The 19495-nt window shown below is 49.0% G+C and overlaps 1 protein-coding gene across 8 annotated transcripts in view; it reads right to left on the bottom strand.

Annotated features, from left to right (window-relative positions):
- The window catches only part of LOC103721646 (26S proteasome non-ATPase regulatory subunit 13 homolog B-like), a 29233-nt gene extending 10269 nt beyond the window's left edge, over nucleotides 1–18964 (bottom strand). For 2 of the 8 annotated variants that reach the window (XM_039114709.3, XM_039114708.3), the window contains exons 1-3: nucleotides 18671–18964; nucleotides 4897–5343; nucleotides 719–799 (exon numbers count right to left, since the gene is read on the bottom strand). In XM_039114709.3, the coding sequence (XP_038970637.3) occupies nucleotides 719–799; nucleotides 4897–5343; nucleotides 18671–18751 (609 nt within the window). In that variant the 5' untranslated portion in view covers nucleotides 18752–18964. Of the gene's footprint in view, nucleotides 1–718; nucleotides 800–4896; nucleotides 5344–18403; nucleotides 18587–18670 lie in introns of those variants that run through there. The other 6 variants (XM_088712647.2, XM_088712648.2, XM_088712644.2 and 3 more) reach the window with 6 other exon arrangements.
- Between the last annotated feature and the right edge of the window lie 531 nt (nucleotides 18965–19495).

Below are 19495 nucleotides of genomic sequence, written 5' to 3'. Positions count from 1 at the left end.
CTAACAATGCCAATTCCTCCTTTAAAAAACATTTTTATTGTGCCCACTTGGAAGTTAAAACTAAGAGCCGAAAACTGATTCAATGATTCTTATTTCTATTTTTTAAATTTAAACCAGCTTACTTTTATTCATAAAAGAGCTTCTTGTAGGAATCAATGTTACATTGATAGCCCGAGTATTTGGGCAAATATGTGGAATATCTTAATCTTTCCTCCAATAAGTAAAGACAAGAATTATTAACACCCAAACCCTTCTTTCGGAGCAATAAAAGCCCATCTTACTCAGTCTTACCGTTGTCCATGGTAAACAAACAAAAAACTTTCGCATATGTACTCTAATGTACATTATCATTAAACAATAGCAAAAATAAACATTTGACATAGGTTCAGAAAACATAAAAGACACAGAGAGATGGAGAGAGAGAGAGAGTGAGTGAGGGAGAGAGCAAAACAAACCCTTTGATAGTGGTTTGAGAAAGTTGGAGATAATCATTTTATGCCGCACCAAGAGAGTTAAAAATGATGGATGGCATTTACAAGTAAACCACACGATGTAAACAAAATAATCACAAGATACTTGTCAAACATTTTCTAGAATAAGGATTCGATGTAAAGATATTCCACACCAAAAGAAGAGATCAGAGGCATCACAATTAGGTACAAAATGCAAGGCTGTAAGGGGAAATAATATAGCAATATATTAATAAATAATATCTTACAACTGGATGGGCTAGCAATTCACCGAAATTATAAATATTATCCCCCAACAAGGCAGAAAGCGATAGGTCAAATGCCAAATCCTGACAATAAAGAAATAGCAAGTAGCTATTAGTGCAGAATCATAAACCATAACCATAACTATACTAAACCTACAAATTTGTTGTAGGAGCATTAAAATTTTCATAGTCAAATGCATTAAACAATAAAATAAAGGAATTACAAGCGGCAATGTTCAAAATCATAGAAAACAAGGATTACTAAAACAATTACAAGAATATTAACATGAGGATTAAAAATATTTAATAAGAATAACTATGATTTATAGCATTGTACACATAAAGTTGGAAAACGAATGAATACGAGACAAAAGTTTGATGTCCATGTCTAAAACCTTGAGAAGGAACCTAGGAAGCATGGATACTCCATATTAGATCCTATGGCAGCATTCGATACATGTCAGATATGATTACAAATTTGATATAGCATGACTATGTGTCATGTATAGGAAATAAGTACTGAATTATTTTTTTATTTAATTAAGGACAAGTTACTTCTTGGATACTCTAGGATACTTCCTGGATACTCCCGATATAATTTTTCTATAAGTAGTAGGTTATTGGGTTGGGTTCAAATAGATTCTGAAGCCGGATTTGGATTCTAGATCCAGTAACTTGAAAGAACTAACGACCTGCCCTTCTATTCTCTCTCATGCCCAATTTTGAGAGAAGAGAGAAGAATGGGAGGGGAAGAATGTGACCGAGGCTCGATAATGGCAAGATGTTGACAAGACAGCCATGCATCTAGCGAACAAGGTAGGTTGTTTCTTTTCCCTTTCTTTCTTGCTTTTTTTTTCCTTCATTTTTTCTCCTTTTTCTGTGGCTTTCCCCTTAATTCGTTGCTATTATGAATAGGGCTCCTTTCTTTCACTTCAGATGTTGGATTTCCAATCCCTAGGTATCAAGTGATGGATAGAATTCATAGAAAAATTGGATCCCCTCCCAATCTCATTCTTTTGGGGTATAGAGTAATGATTCTGCATTTATTTTTCGAATACCATAAATTTTATCATTTTGTGATGCTGCTAGCTTATTGATTTGCTTTATTTGGTTCATCTTTAGTTAATTACTTAATCTTTTGCTGGATTCTTGAATTATATGAAGTATGAACCATGTTATTATAAAGTAGCTTTGTGTTAGTGAAGTTTAATCTATTTATATGATGTTTTATAATAGACTAATCATGCTTGTAGGATTTTTTCTAAAGATTATATAATATTTAACTTATTGCCTTATCCTGGATGTTTTGTATCCCATTTCCCAAGATTTGCCGTATCAGTGCATCCATATTCCACATCCATGTCCGTGTTTCATGAGAAGGAATAGCTGCAGGATTTAAACAATCACTTTATTGATAATTGAGCTTCTTTAACTATTTCTTTGAAGGTTCTTGTGGACCTCATGATCGTTTAGTTAGACCAACCACCACTTGTTAATCCTAGGGCCTTCACCATCTCCTCTATCTGGCTAAGTTGGTGCAATTTTTTTTGGGCCTTCAATACCCCAATTCTTAACATACGACACCCACCTCTTTCCTAATTCTTTATCATCGTCTTTTCAATCCTTTGGCCTTATTCAGCTTCCTTTTAGTATAATTCATGTACTAACAAACTTGTGTGCATACCACCAGTCCCATATTTTGGATAATCAATACACATAAATTTGTTCCTTCCTTACTCAGTCACCTTATTTAGGATTTCATTCCTCCATCATCAATTATGCCTGACAATTATTGTTAACCACTCCTTTTCTTGTTCTGAATTAGTCTTCTTTGCTGTCTCTTTAAATTATCCCAGTTTTGGAATTATGTCTGGCATTTTGCTCGACTCTTGGGATTTGAGATACATTAAGCATTGCATACCATGATGATGGAGTGCTTGATGTTGGCCTAATTCTCAATCCAGTAATGTTTCATAGATTAAATTTACCTCTATCCTAAACCATGAATCAGAATATCTGTTTTGATTATCATGGTCTTTATTACAATGTCATCTAAGCCATTGATGCTGTTCTGCTATCTCATTACACCTATCTACTGCATGCCCCCTTCAAGATACACAAAATGGAACTCTAGTACATTTTTGTCATGCTTGGCATTATTAATGAGTCATCACTCTTCAATGTTGCAAGCAAATGTGGCCTAGGAACCTTCTATGCTTGTTATCCATCGGCAACTTGCCTCCCATAGTTAAAGGTTTGATACTTGCAAATGCCTAGCAACAACCAATTGCTATGTTACAGTATTGCTCCACGACTTCACCCTAACCATCATTTGTCTTGATCAGACGTTCTCCTTGATTGCTAGTCAACTTTATCAACCAACTCATTCCTTTGTTAGCTTGCATCCTAAACCACCATGAGTTGAAGTTATCCTATGGAGGTCATCATTCTCTTTCCATTCTAAGCAATTAGCAATGCACGGATTTTGCTTATTGCAATGGTCGAACACCAATTGCTTCCGTTCTTTCAAAGTAATGTCATGTCATGTATTGCTTCTATAGCTATAGGTTCTACTTTGTGTCACTTATTTTGGTGTCACCTTAGTATAGCAGAACCTTAGTCACCTTGACTAAGTAAATACACTGATAAATGTACATTCTCATGATAAATGCATTTAGTCATGAGCCTTTGATCATCCTATCTATTAATTTTATGAACTCGCTAACTTAGCACCCTTGCCACCTGGGTACCATGCTGTCCCCATGCAATCCTCCTTCCCATCAATGAATATGTTGTTTAAGACATGTCAAGCGCATCTTCTTTCTCTCAAGTTTTTAGTATAGAGTTTGAAGGAGGTTATATAGATAGGCAGCATAAAATATATTATCATATACACATAACATGTAAATTCTTATGTGATATCCAAGCACATATCCTGTTACTTCTTTTCTTTAAGACCATACATATGCTGAATGTATATTCACATATAAAGGCACCCCACCATGATGTCCTGGTTAATTTATTATTGGATATAAAAACTTAGTTTCATGACCTAACAGAAATATGCATTCACCAAGGTTCGTCATGGAGAGGGCCCGAGTGCAGGCTGTAGAGAACACCCATGCAGGTCTATCGGGCAAGCCATTGATAGCTCGGGATACCTGAGGCTCTACCTCTGCTCTTGCAGCATCTCAGATCGTGTACATCACTTGGGACCCCCCACCTCCAGTTTCCAGAAGGTCAATTTCAATAGATGTGTTTTGGATGGTGGCAGGATGGGTGGAATAGGTTTCATGACCAGAGACCCGGACTCTAGAGTGGTGGCAGCCAGAAGGTACCCGATCTTCGTATTTCGGTCCCTGGGTTGGAGCTAAGGATAGCTTGGGCTGGTTTGTGTCATGCTCGGCATGTGCTGCTGGCCAACGCAATCTTGATCGAAGGTAATTCGGCTACAGTGATCGGCTGGATCCAAGAGTGCACTGGTGATATTGGTGGCCGCCACCCCTTGCTCCGGAACATGTGGGGCATGGCAAACGGTGACATTACCTTACGGGCCAAGCATGTCTATAGGGAGGCTAATGGAGCTGCAGACTGGATGGCTTCTTGTGTGGCCAATCACTCCGAGGGGCTTCTCTGGGCTGGTGAGGAAGAGCTGCCTAGAGCGCTCCATGACTTGTTATATTTTAACTTTTTTGGATGTATTCATACTAAACTTGTATAAGTCGTCCGATATAGCCAAAAAAAAAAAAATAGTTGTTCCTCAGGTTTTATAATCATCATGCAAGGTAAGGAATTTAGGTGGATCATTATGATAAAAAGTGAGACAAAAAGGAATGGTTGGTTAGTTGTGGTGCAACATAGCATGGTTTGACTGAGATGGAATGGCAGGAGTTTGCAAATAGCATTATTTTTTAATAAAAGGTTCCATGAAATGTCAATGTCTGGTCCTGCCTCAAGCACTTACCTTAAGGACCATCCTTCTCACATTATATGATAGACATAAGATGGCCAACATGCATTTTGAGAGCATAAACATATTATGAGGGCAAATAAACAGGTAAGATCAAATGGACAAATGGAAGTAGCATATAAGCATATGCTAATATAAAGCCACAGAATTTTTTCCATCAGCTTATACCTTTCTAAAGAGACATAATTGCTTACAAGGATTTCAGACATACCAGTTTAAATGATTCTGAAAGAGATTCCACTGATGTGTATGCCAAATAAAGGAGAACATTTTTATAGAACTCAGCAAATTCTTGGTGACTTTTGTGATATTGAGAAGATACCCAGTAAAAGCTAGCATGAACAGAAGGATCAATATCAGTCATGCTATCCAATGTAGACATTCCATCCTCTAAAAGTTTTTTACGCTCCTTCTGGTTCCCTTCCTCAAGGTTAAATGCAGCTATTTGCATCTTCACATAAAGAATAGGCTCCTCAATCCGCAACTCTCTAGTAGCATGCAGCTTGTCAATCACCCCTTCAAGATAGCTAATGGCAGCTTCCCTTTCTGAATACTGACGTGAAACTATCACAGCAAAATGTGCAAGTTTCAGTAAATTGATCTTCGTCTCAAAGTCAGTAATAAAGTTGTGATACAGCTGAATGAGACAATCGCCTGCCTGTACAGGAAAAAAGGAAAAAAAGTTAAAACAGAGGTAATAACTAGAGCATCAGCAAATGGTAGGGGCATACTTTTCATAACAAGAACAATAGTATACAAAAGGTTAACGAAGAAAAGCAATTCAGAAAATCCCCTGAAAACACCAACTTAAAAGTCTGAAAGACTTTTCTACATTATAAAGATAAACTGTAAATTTAGAAATCCACAAAAAAGGGTGACTAGAAGTGTAACCTCTTGAACAAATTTTTATTCTAAATAAAAAACAGTAATCCTCAGTTAGAGAAAGCAAAAGGGAGAGAATGAAAATAATCACAGCTACATGTAAAGATGTTCTTTGTTTTTGAGGGGGGGCGGGGATGTGAGGAAAAGTATCATTCATAAGTCCGAAGATGTCCTTGTATGGTATACCATAGATTGCATTCAGGTGAGATAACAAATTCTACATTCTACTAAAACCAATGTGAGCTTCGAAATTATGGTGGCAAAATGATAATATATACTTAGTAATATTCCTCAACGATCAATGTATCACTTGGAGGGGATCATCGGTTTCATGTTTCTGAAATATTGAAAGCTAATACTTTTGCAACAATGAGTACTTGGGTGTTAACAGGAAAAATCCATATGAAAATAACACCACGTAAAGATCAGAACTAGGACAACAATGAAACCAATGAAACAAAAGTTGCAGTCTCCAGTTTGGACTTGTTTGTGAAATAGTAACCTCCTCCTATCAACCACCCCCACTCCCCAAAAAAGGAAAGAAAGGAAGGAAAAACGAAAAGAAAAATAAAGTATTGGTTACATTGATGCCTTTAAATGGCTGCAAATCAACAATTGTTTATCTCTCATCTTAAGAGACAGAACAACATAAAGACCATATTTTAGCATATTAGATTTGTTGGGGGAAAACCCAAGTCATCCCGGAACAAAGGCGCCGACCAGAAGGCGCCCGGCCAGGAAGCACCCGACCGGAAGGCGCCGACCTGACTACGCTCGAACTAAGGGCGCCCGACTCGGCAACTGCCTCGGCTCGGCACCCGACCAGGCGCTGAATTCCGAAATGCCTTGCCTAAGTATTCGACCCCAGCTTAAGCCCTTAAAGGAGCCTTACTCCAGATACTCAATCTCACCATATCCTGCTACCGTCGTCAAGCCATTAATGCACATGGCCTTCGCAGGCCTCCGGCACACCCGATCATTAATGCGCGTGGCCTCTGCAGGCCTTCGGCGCACTCAACCATTAAATGAGTATGGTTCATGATGATCTCCGGTTCATTCAGCCATCAAAACGTATGACTTCTCCCGATCTCCGGTTCACTTAACGATTAAAGCGTATGGCTTCTGTCGTCTACGGACGTCGAGCCTCTTACGGCAAACCCACTTAATCGCTGATGATGGCATGACTCGACGACGACTTAAGGGCTCCGGCCTGATCTCCAACAGTAACGGTGTTGACTCACACGATCGAACATTAATTCTACTGCATGCCAGACTGTACGACAGGCCGATTGCCCCGTCACATCACAGGTAACCCAGCTCCCTCTATAAAAGGGGAATTCCTCCATTTGAGGGGGGGCTGAACAAGGAGAACTCCAACTTCTTACTGCTATCTCCACTCTTATACTGGCCCCCTCTGACTTAAGCATCGGAGGGCCGGCGCCGGAGACCCCGGCCACCGGCTTCTTGCAGGTCTCCCAGAGGACGCCACACCCCGACGGACCGTCACCCATCACCGCCGATTCCCACCGGAGCTCCTCCTTCCCGGCCCAACAGTCGCCCCCGGGTCCAAATTCCAGCAACAGTTGGCGCTAGAGGAAGGGCCCAAGTCGCGGCCATGAAGCTGAGAAGCAAGGGAGCTTCTAATACCTCCCGACGTCCTCCATCTAGTCCCGGACATTCTGTCCAGAACTCACCACCTCCGGCCGATTCGACCCCCCAAGTTCGGCCGGAACAGTTTGATGCCCTGGTGCAGCAAGTTCAGGCCTTGGCTGTTATTGTCCAAGGCCTGCAACCTGGGGGCGTCCCGACAGCACCATTACCTCAGGCCCCGGTTCAGCCGGTGCCCCCCGCAAGTGGACTGGCCCTCCAGGGCCAAGATCTCTATGCCCGAGTATCCTCCTAGAGAGAACCCCCAGTGAGGGGTCCTGGCGACTGGCCACAACCGTCAGAGGCCGAGTCAGTCCTAGGGCAGCCTGCGCCCGAGCGGACTACCGCGGTGATCCCCCAGAGTGACGAGCTCGACAAGAAAGTCGAGAGACTGGAGCGCCAGATCGAAGCGCTCCACAGGAGGAGGGTGGGGCGCGAGGGTGTCTTCGAGTTCACCACGAGGTCCCCTTTTTTCCAACAAATCGAGGACGAGCCGGTCCCGCCGAGGTTCAAAATGCCCCAGGTGGAGCCCTACAATGGCACGACCGACCTCCTCGACCATCTGAAAAGTTATCGGGCCCTGATGGCGCTGCAGGGATCCTCGGAGGCCATGCTCTGCAAGGCCTTCCCGGCAACGCTTCGGGGACTAGCTCGGCTTTGGTTTGCCGGGTTGAAACCCAGCGCGGTCTCCTCTTTCGAGCAGCTCGGCAGGCAGTTCGCCACCAACTTTGCTGCCAGCCGACCCCAGCGACGAACTTCAGACTCCCTCCTCGACATAAAGCAAAAGGAGGGGGAGTCGCTCAGGGAATATTTGGACCGCTTCACTGCTGCAACCTGGGAGGTCCGCGAGCTGGACCAGTCCATAGCTATGTCGGCACTCAAGACTGGAGCCCGGTCTTATAGGTTTCTCTTCTCTATTGAGAAGAATTTCCCAGCCGACCTCACCGAGATGTTAGTCAGGGCGCGGAAGTACGCGAAAGCCGAGGAAGCCGTCGCTTCTAGACGGAGCGGAGCTGAGCAGACCTCCAAAAAGCAAAAAAGGCGTCGTGAGGAGCGTGGCCACCCAAGAAGCCCGTCTCCGCGCCGAGCCAAGAACCCGCCCCATCTGAAGAGTCCACCCCGACTGCGGGGACCGCCCTGACCAAGGTCTCCACCTCGCCCGAGATCACCACCGCGGCTCCGCACACCCAACGGGAGGTACGAAAATTACACTCCCCTTACCGCTCCCCGGACTGAGATTCTCATGGAGATCGAGGGACGGGATTATTTCCGGCCTCCGCCTCCAAGGCGAGACCCCGGAGCCTGGCGTAATCCCCGGAAGTACTGCCGTTTTCACCGGGACCACGGCCATGATATGGAGGACTGCTTCCAGCTCCGAGATGAAATCGAAGCACTCATTCGCCGAGGAGTACTCGACCGGTTCGTGCGAAACCGGCGTGAAAAGAAAAGGCCAGCGGAGAATGCCACACAGCCCGAAGATCCAAATGCCAACAGGCCCATCGCCGGCACTATCAACACCATTCGAGGCGGAGCTATAGAGGAAGGGGCCACCTCGAAGCGCCTGCGCGCCTCCGAAACCATCTCCTTCTCGGATGAGGACTTGGAGGGAGTCGAAACTCCCCACGACGATGATGTGGTCGTCTCGATGGTTATGAACAGATTTGATGTAAAACGCGTTTTAATTGATAATGGAAGCTCGGCGAATGTTTTGTATTTTGACGCCTATTCTAGAATGGGGATGACAGAAAAGCAACTACGAAGGATGAACACCCCGCTGGTCGGATTTACTGGAGACTCGGTCCCTGTGGAGGGCGAGGTCAATCTCCTGGTCACGGTCGGACTCGTCCCCCGAGAACGTACCGTGAGGATGGATTTCCTCGTAGTGCGTTTGCCCTCAGTCTATAATGCCATCCTCGGGTGACCAGGGCTCAACGCTCTTCGAGCCGTGGTCTCGACCCGCCACCTACTCATGCGATTCTCCACCAGCCTTGGAGTCGGCGAAGTCCGTGGGGACCAGGCGGTAGCGAGACGATGCTACATGGCGACCCACGAGGCAAAACAACCGGCCGAGGTGTCAGTTCCGACAACGGATGACCAGCCGTCGGCCGAAACTTTAGAGGCACGGGTCGGCCCTCAGAAGAATCGGGTAGAGCCTGGTGAGCTGCTCATTCAAATTCCTTTACGCAAAAACTTTTCCGAGCTAACCGTGCAGGTCGGCTCTGGCCTCGATGATCGCGAGAGAGATCGCCTCGTCAGCTTCCTGCGGAACAACATGGACGTCTTCGCCTGGTCGCCCGCGGATATGCCGGAGATAAATCCGGAGGTCTTGGTTCACCGACTCCAAGTAAAACCAACCTGCAAGCCTATGCGACAAAAGAAGCGAGGTGCCGCCCCCGAACGACAACGAGCAGCAGCCGAGGAAGTTGATAAACTCCTCAAGGCTGGCTTCATCCGGGAGATATCCTATCCAGAGTTGCTCGCCAATGTGGTCCTCGTCAAAAAGGCTAGCGGAAAATGGCGTATGTGCGTGGACTACACCGACTTGAACAAGGCCTGCCCAAAGGACAGCTTCCCACTCCCCAGCATCGACCAGCTCGTGGACTCCACCTCGGGACATGAGCTGTTGGCATTCATGGACGCCTTCTCCGGATACAACCAGATCCGGATGGTGCCAAAAGATGAAGAAAAGACAGCCTTCATCATCGACGGGGGTACCTATTGCTACAAGGTGATGCCCTTTGGTTTAAAGAACGCTGGAGCAACTTATCAAAGGCTGGTCAGCCGAATCTTCAAAGACCAAATAGGCCGAAACATGGAGGTCTACGTCGACGACATGTTGGTGAAGAGTCGAACAGCGAACGACCATGTGGCTGACCTCGACGAAGCGTTCACCATGCTTCGGAGGTACCAGATGAAGCTCAACCCCGCGAAATGCACATTCGGAGTGACCGCGGGCAAGTTCCTTGGTTTCGTGATTACCCAACGGGGAATCGAGCCAATCCTGAGAAGATCCGAGCGCTCCAAGAGATGGTACCCACGAGAACAGTTAAAGAGGTACAGCGGCTTACGGGACGGGTTGCAGCTCTCGGAAGATTTGTCTCCCGATCAGCCGAGCGCTGTCTCCCGTTCTTCACGGCTCTCAAGCGGCCGAAGAACTTCTTGTGGTCGGCAGAGTGCCAGCAAGCTTTTGAAGAGCTCAAGCACCTTCTCGCTTCTCCTCCTTTGCTCACGAAGCCTCAGCAGGGTGAGCTCCTTTACCTGTACTTGGCTGTTTCCCCAGTTGCAGTGAGCTCAGTCCTAGTTCGAGAGGAGAATAAGCTTCAGAGACCGGTATACTACGCTAGTCGGGTCTTAAAGGATGCTGAGACCCGATACTCCAAGCTGGAAAAGACCATCTTTGCCTTGATCGTCTCAGCTCGGAGACTCCGGCCTTACTTCCAAGCCCACGCAGTGGCCGTATTCACCGACCAGCCGATGAAGCAGATCCTGCAAAGATCAGACCGTGCGGGTCGAACTACTAAGTGGGCCATCGAGCTCGGGGAGTTCGACCTCGAGTACCGACCCAGACTGGCAATCAAGGCGCAGGCACTCGCCGACTTTATAGTCGAGTGCACTGTGCCGGACGAGGCCGAGCCCGAACCCGAGCCCGCGCCAATAGAGCAGACCCCGAGCTCGGCATGGGCTCTGCACGTCGATGGTTCTTCGAACTCGGGGGTAGCGGAGCGGGTCTCATCCTCACCAGTCCAGATGGAGTGGTTGCCGAGCAGGCTCTACGCCTCGAGTTTTCCGCTTCCAACAATGCGGCGGAATACGAAGCACTCATCGCCGGGCTCAAGTTGGCCAAGGAGCTAGAAGTGAAGGACTTGAGGGTCTTCAGCGACTCTCAGCTAGTCGTGAACCAAATCTTGGGTGACTTTAAAGCCAGAGACCCCACAATGCAGGAATATCTCTGGAAGGTGCGGGACCTCACCTCGACCTTGAGTTCTTTCCGCATCCAACATATTGCCAGGTCGGAGAATCTCAGAGCAGACCAGCTGTCAAAGTCGGCGGAATACGAAGCACTCATCGCCGGGCTCAAGTTGGCCAAGGAGCTAGAAGTGAAGGACCTGAGGGTCTTCAGCGACTCTCAGCTAGTCGTGAACCAAATCTTGGGTGACTTTAAAGCCAGAGACCCCACAATGCAGGAATATCTCTGGAAGGTGCGGGACCTCACCTCGACCTTGAGTTCTTTCCGCATCCAACATATTGCCAGGTCGGAGAACCTCAGAGCAGACCAGCTGTCAAAGTTGGCGTCTTCTCGCATGAGCGAGCTTCCCAAAGCAGCGGCGTTGGAGTATCTCCAAAAATCCAGAACGGAGGAGCCCGAGCAGGCCCTTTGCATTGAGGTCGAGCCGAGCTGGATGGACGAGCTCATTAGCTATCTGCGAGATGAAGTCCTCCCCAGTGATGAACGCGAGGCTCGCCGAGTAAAGCGTTCCGCCGCCCGGTACATATTGTACGAGGGAAAGCTTTATCGGAGATCTTTTACCTCTCCCCTCCTCAGATGTCTCCGTCCGACAGAGGCGGATTATGCAATGCGTGAAGTCCATGAAGGGATTTGTGGAAATCATCTGGGGGGACGAGCACTGGCGCATAAGATTTTGCGCCAAGGATACTACTGGCCGACACTCCAGAAGGATACCCTGGACTTCGTCTGAAGATGCGATCGATGCCAGAGAAACGCCAATGTCCAACGCCGACCCTCGGCCCCGTTGACCTCTATCAGCTCCCCTTGGCCTTTCGCCCAATGGGGAATTGATATCCTGGGACCATTTCCTCTAGCAACCGGGCAAAGGAAATTCCTAGTCGTCTCCATCGACTATTTCACTAAATGGGTGGAAGCCGAGCCAGTCGCCCGGATCACCGAGCAGAAGATGCGGAATTTTGTCTGGAAGTCAATAATCTGCAGATTCGGACTCCCCCGCATCCTCATATCAGACAACGGCCGCCAGTTCGACAACGTTCGCTTTAGAGCGTTCTGCTCCGAGCTTGGCATCGACCACCGCTTCACCTCGGTCGCGCACCCTCAGACGAACGGAGAAACCGAGGTAACAAATCGTACTATCTTGCAGGGGCTCAAAGCCAGGCTCGACCAGTCAAAGGACAGTGGGTCGAAGACCTGTATAATGTCCTGTGGGCTTATCGGACCACGTTCCGTGTCCCCACCGGCGAAACTCCTTTCAATTTAACATATGGAACGGAAGTCGTCATCCCACTGGAGATCGGACTCCCTTCTCCGATGGTGGAGCATTATGACGCCAGCTCCAGTTCCTCGCAGCTCAGAAATAACCTGGACCTAATCGAGGAGACGAGGGAAGCCGCCCGAGTTCGCATGGCGAGGTACCAGCAAAAGACAGCGCAATACTACAACGCTAAAGTCAAAGTCAAATCCTTCAAAGCGGGGGACCTCGTCCTTAAAAGAGCTGAGGCCTCCCAGCCGGCCGAGCAAGGGAAGCTAGCTCCGAGCTGGGAGGGACCCTACCGAGTCGCACGAGTCCAACGACCCGGGGCGTACAAGCTGGAATCTCTCGACGGGACCCCCATTCCACGAAGTTGGAGTTCCGAAAATCTCCGGGTGTACTACCAATAGAACCCCAAGGGGTTCTCCGTTTCAATCATAAATCTCACCTTTCTACCATGGCTTATTTGCAATTGTTCAATTGTGCCAAATTTCTCCTAATGCTTATATGTCTCGTGACTCCCAGACTTGGCCCAGCTCGTCAACCAGCATTGAGCGAAGCCGGGCGCCTTGGCGAAACTCCGGAGCGCCGATTTCGAGCTCGGTCTCGATCTCCACCAAATACCTCGGCACTTCGGGAAGGCGGAGCAGTGCCCTCGTGGCCCTCCGTGGCGCTCAACGATGGGGTAATACCTTCGCGGTCCCCCCGCGGCGCCTCCTCGACTACGATCGGGATGCCCCGACGAGTCGACAGTGAGCTCGAGCTCCCTCGACCTCGGGATGACGGGGTAGTACCTTTGCGGCCCCCGGACAAACGTTCGTGATCGCCGAAAACGTTCGTGATCACCGAAAACGTTCGTGGTCGCCAAAAATGTTCGTGGTCGACAACATGTTCGTGGTCGGCAATACATGTTCGTGGTCGGCAATACATGTTCGTGGTCGACAACATGTTCGTGGTCGGCAATACATGTTCGTGGTCGACAATACATGTTCGTGGTCGGCAATACATGCTCGTGGTCGGCAATACATGCTTGTGGTCGACAACATGTTCGTGGTCGACAATACATGTTCATGGTCGACAATAAATGTTCGTGATCAGCAAAACGTTCGTGATCGACAAAATGTTCGTGGTCGACTATACGTTCGTGATTGGTAATAAACATCCTTGATGGCGACCAATTCTCCTAATGCGCCGGCGTCCCCAGGAAGTGGGCCCCGAGCAGGAGAGCACCCTCAAAAATGGCCAAGCAAAACTGTCAACCTCAGCAGGGGATGCTCGACTCTAACAGTACAAAAGGTACATTTTAGATTATGATTACATTATTTTATTTGTTCCTGCAACGACTAAGTGCATAAATAAAATCTCGACTAGCGCCAGGGCGCTCGGCCGGGCCGATCGTCGCCTGGTCCCATCCGCCCCGCATGCACTGCTCGGCGGCGAACCGTAACTCGGTTTATATGGCAGCTCGGCGAAACTCTGTCCCGAGCTTGGGACCCGTATCAGACCCGCTTAAGTCGGGGAAGTCCGACAATCCGCCCCGGCAACTAGAAGTCCGAGCTCGCAGAGTACGAATAAAATTCGAGTCGGATTAGTGACCTTTGGTCCTAGGGCTCGGCAGAATTCTGTGCCGAGCTCGAGAAGGCTTGATAAGCCTGAGTGTATTATCTTTTGGATCTAGATACCGCGACATCGTTGGTCGAAGGTCCGAGCAACGGAAACTTAGGACCCGAGCTCAGGGACTTGGCAAATAACCTAAACTTAGGTCTAACTACGTAACGGACGTAGTTGAAGCCGCAGAACCCAAGTCCATAAAACTTAAAGCGAATTCGATTAGAGAAATTCAGATTTACTGAGGATCGGAACTTGGACCAATCGTGCAAGTTTGGAAAAGGATATTTATTTAAGAGAGAGCCCGAAGGCTAAGTACAAAATTGAGGCTTGGCCGTATAACAATGTGAAGGCCATCCTTCTTTACAAAAATGATAAAAGATGCAAAAAACGACTGTCCTAGGGCTCGGTCCTATTGTCCTCGGCGGCCTCGGGGACACCTGGATCCTCCGCAGCCAAAATCCCCGCGCGACCGTCTTCGGCGACCTCGGGAGCAGCCTCGGGCGCCCCCGCTGGGCCCTCCTCGGTAGCCAGCCTAGCCTCTTCGGCGGCCTCGTCGACCGCCGGAGTACCCGCTTCTGACTCTTCAACCCCCGCTCCCGGTTGAAGCAGATCAAGGTCGAAGTCGGGGAGAAGTCGCCGTAATTGGTTACGGAAGTCGTTGAAGCCCTGGATGAGCCCGTTCACACCCTCCTCCTCCAGCAGGTCGCGAAACTCTTCCGATTCACGGAAGAGCTTAACGGCATTTTGGGCCTGCTCCCGGGCCTCCTTCTCCCGAGCTTCGCGTTGCTCGGCCTTCCGCTCCAGATCCCTCACTTCCTACTCGCGGACGGCGAGCAGGGACTGGGCCTCGGACAAGCGGGCCTCGAGCTCTTGGGCCTTGAGGTGAACTTCCTTCACCTCTTGCTCGCGGATAGCGAGCATCAAAGTGACCTCGGCCCGACGTGCCTCTACAGCGCGCACCTCTGACCTGGCCAGGGCGTGTGCGCCCTTCTCCTCCTCGAGCTCGGCGGGCAGAGCCCGAATCTCGTCCTCGGCCGCCTCCACCTTCGTCTGGAGCACTTTTTGCTCAGCCTCGGATGCGAGGCACCTTGCCTCGGCCTCCTCCTGCCCGCGCTGATGCCTTCGGGCCCGGTCCCGGAGTCTTGGACTATATGCATCAGCGTCTCGATCTCGTGAAGGTGCTATAAAAGAGGGAGATGAGAAACAAGTCCAGTTCAAAACAAACTGGCACAAATGTAAAGGTTTAACTTACTCGGACGGCAGAACAAAGGGTCGTGTCCATGAAAGCGCCATAGTTCATGGACCGGATTTTGGCCTGGTCGGCCGGGAGTAGTGCAACCCGAAAAACCTCACGCGCCGTTTGGGGATTATCGAGAGCCGAATCGCCCTCGAAGACCGCCCAGCCAGGGGCGTAGGGCACTCTCTCCCGATGACCTTGATTACCCGGCGGGCCCGGTGGGCTAGGCCCTGCTGGGCTCGGCGGATGCGGTTCCACAGCCTCCTGGCTGCACCCTGGCTCGGGACCAGGGAGTTGGGGTCGGTCAGGCAGCCGATCCGATTGCTGTGGGATTGGGGAGGGGCACGCAAGCACGGACGCTCCCGTAGAGCTCGTTCCCCTTTGGTCAAGGCTCGGAACTCCCGGCCGACCGGGAACTTGCGAAATCGGCGCCGGGCACGGAAGCGCCATCGTAGCTTCAGCAGAGCTCGTGCCTCTAGAACTTGAGCCTCCCCCCGACCAGCCTCGGAGTGCTCGGCACGAGGAGCGCTCTTTTCGGCGAGCACAGTAGCCGAGATCTTCGCCTTCTTTTTTGGCCCAGGCTGTTCTCCCGCAAGCTCGGCTGTCCTTTTCTGAAAACGAGCATACAGGACGTTGCTCTTGGTCACCATTTTTGCAATGTCTGCAAAGATGAGCAAAAGGAGCTGGTCAAATATTGTGAGAAAAAGGCAAAGGAGAAAATTTCTTAAAAATTACCACCCTTACCCGGAGGGCGCGCCGAGCTCAGACCGACATTGACTAGGGCATCCTCACTCACGAGGCCGCTCAGAAGAATGCCATCCCCGAGGCTGCGGATAGTGTTAAGGATTCCCTGCTCGCGCGAGGAAAGCCTGGGGAGTTGGTTAGCGATCTTGAGCCGGCTCCGCCTCCACCTAGGGTCGAACCCCCATGGTCGCTCGAAACCCAAGAAAAAGAATTTCCTCTTCCAATCATGAATGGACGACGGGGCGCCATGAAAGAGTGGCCGACCCGCCCGAAGGGCGATGTAGAGCGACTCTCCATCCTCCGGGTTAGACTTTAGTGAAAAAAGTCTCCGGAAGACATTCACGGAAAACGGGATCCCGTACGCCATACACAGGGACAAGAACCCGATGATTGTCCTCCATGCGTTCGGAGCGAGTTGCGCGGGGACGATTTCGTACTCCCCGAGCAACTCGTTCACAAACCCATGAAGAGGAAATCGTAGGCCGGCCCAGAGTGCCTCCGAGTACACTCCGATCCGACCTACAGGGGGGTCCGTTACCCGGTCCCCCGACCTAGCGGGTTCCAAACGGAACCCTCGCAGAGGAAAAAACCATTCCTCGCACATCTCCACCTCCAACTCACTCATTGTGGACCCAACCTCATTCGGACCAAGCCCCATTAAAAAAGAGAGAGGGAAAAGGAAGAAGGGAGAGGTCCCAAGCGGATGAAAAGAAGGATACCTGCAGAGATTCGCCGGAGATGATGGAGAATCGGCCGCTTCGGACTGAGAAGGAGACAGGAAGAAGATGAAGACAATGGGAGGAAAATCAGAGATGGCCAAGGAGGGATTTATATATAAACCCCTTTGACGGCCCAGATCTGCGAAGCAGAGCGCTACTCCCCGCCTAGATCATAACACGTGTCGGCTCCGAGAATTAACGTACTGTATTTAATTCGAGCTGACGCTTCGAACATAAAAGCACCTCATCGGGTCGTGTGGTCCCATTATGAGCCCACGACGCGAGGACGCTTCGAGAAGCCAGAAGGTTACCTAATGATGAAACGTCTCGAGAAAGAGGAGACGCCGCCCACTAAAAGCGCCTCGAAGCGCGCGGTAATTCAAAAATTTCCTAAACCGCATTAACACGACTCAAACTACTTCCCGCGCTCGAGCCTGTAATCAGCTCGAGCTCGAAAGTCGGGGGTAGTGTTGGGGGAAAACCCAAATCGTCTCCGACCAGAAGGCGCCGACCAGAAGGCGCCCGGCCAGGAAGCACCCGACCGGAAGGCGCCGACCAGAAGGCGCCGACCTGACTACGCTCGAACTAAGGGCGCCCGACTCGGCAACTGCCTCGGCTCGGCACCCGACCAGGTGCTGAATTCCGAAATGCCTTGCCTAAGTATTCGACCCCAGCTTAAGCCCTTAAAGGAGCCTTACTCCAGATACTCAATCTCACCATATCCTGCTACCGTCGTCAAGCCATTAATGCACATGGCCTTCGCAGGCCTCCGGCACACCCGATCATTAATGCGCGTGGCCTCTGCAGGCCTTCGGCGCACTCAACCATTAAATGAGTATGGTTCATGATGATCTCCGGTTCATTCAGCCATCAAAACGTATGACTTCTCCCGATCTCCGGTTCACTCAACGATTAAAGCGTATGGCTTCTGTCGTCTACGGACGTCGAGCCTCTTACGGCAAACCCACTTAATCGCTGATGATGGCATGACTCGACGACGACTTAAGGGCTCCGGCCTGATCTCCAACAGTAACGGTGTTGACTCACACGATCGAACATTAATTCTACTACATGCCAGACTATACGACAGGCCGATTGCCCCGTCACATCACAGGTAACCCAGCTTCCTCTATAAAAGGGGAATTCCTCCATTTGAGGGGGGGCTGAACAAGGAGAACTCCAACTTCTTACTGCTATCTCCACTCTTATACTGGCCCCCTCTGACTTAAGCATCGGAGGGCCGGCGCCGGAGACCCCGGCCACCGACTTCTTGCAGGTCTCCCAGAGGACGCCACACCCCGACGGACCGTCACCCATCACCGCCGATTCCCACCGGAGCTCCTCCTTCCCGGCCCAGCGGTCGCCCCCGGGTCCAAATTCCAGCAACAAGATTTTTAAGCCCTGTTTCTCCATTAAACATCTAAACCATCGTCTCCATCTCATACAAACTCTCTCCCACTTGTTCTTAATACCGACAACCACCAAAGGCAATCTCTACATCGACCACTTGTTCTGAAACCAAGATATTTACCTATTAGTACATGACGATCACTTTCAGCCTGATGCACAATAAATTCGAGGCGTACGAAATCCGTCTCCATTAATAACAAAAAGCATCAAATTGATGGTAAAAGTAAGAGTTTTCGCGTTTGCACCTACTTCATGAAGCATCCACGACGTCCACGAATCCAATCTCTTGTACATTCATCCGACCGATTCCCCACGGATCCAACCGAGACAGCAACTAGAAAAGCATCAAAATACTAACTATTTCCAACTTTTGAAACCCAAAATCCCACCTTTTCCGACCAAACGAATCAAAACAAGGCAAATTTCAAAATTATCGTCTTTTCTGAAGAAAAAACATAGAAAGACAAGAAAAGAGAAAGGTTGGAAACCCTAGGAGGGAGGGAAGGGGATGCGGACCTGGACGATGGAGAGAGAGACAAATTGGTCGAGCTTGAGGGTGAGCTGATGCCAGAGCTTCTTCTGGTAGAGGTCGGCCATGGCGTCGTACCACTCCGCCACTCCGGCCGCGCATTCCGCTGCTCCTCCAAGTACTGCAGCGCTCCCCCATCAATCGGTCCTTCGTTCGTTCTTCCAGTGGAGCCGATCCCAATCCCAGTCTCAATCCCAACTCCGATGCCGAGCGGAGACGACGACGAAGCCAAAGTTGAGATCGCGATTCCTCGGTCTACTTCAATACTATAATACTTCCCCGAAGTTACATTTGTCCCCTTGACTTTATAAAAAAATCTCAGACAGGCGTCGTTACATTTCGATTCCAAAGCAGCCCTTCTCTTCCTATTCCGAGTGACAACCCATGTTGAAATGATCGATGGACCTCTATCATTTTTGGGAATAACTTCAATTATATATTGCCTGCTCTGTTCCATTCTGTCTAAATAATATATTTTCGAAGAAGTGCATCTCCACATCCAACCCTCATTCTACCTGTAACAATTCAAGATCTTGCCTAAAAAAGCTAGCTAGATCCTTAATTTTGTGTAAGCATCCAGAATCTATCACAATTGCATAGAAGATATAAAACTAAACATACATGCACAGATCTTCTCATGCTTCCCCTTTTAAATCCTACCCTTCTCGCTAGACTAAAGATTCAAATTCATTCAAATCCAATCATAAATATCACAATCAACTTATGGTCAATTCAAAGGGATTGACCTTAAAAAATCAACTAAGTTGATTGGAAACCCAAAAAACAATCGATGAAGTTTTTTGTTGATTAAC

The sequence above is a fragment of the Phoenix dactylifera genome, chromosome 16 (assembly GCF_051530095.1).
Source record: "Phoenix dactylifera cultivar Ajwa chromosome 16, Ajwa_hap1_PhDact_Kaust_v1.1, whole genome shotgun sequence".
NCBI lineage: Eukaryota > Viridiplantae > Streptophyta > Magnoliopsida > Arecales > Arecaceae > Phoenix > Phoenix dactylifera.
The sequence above is the reverse complement of the archived record's forward strand: the minus strand, read 5'-3'. Positions and strand labels throughout refer to the sequence as shown.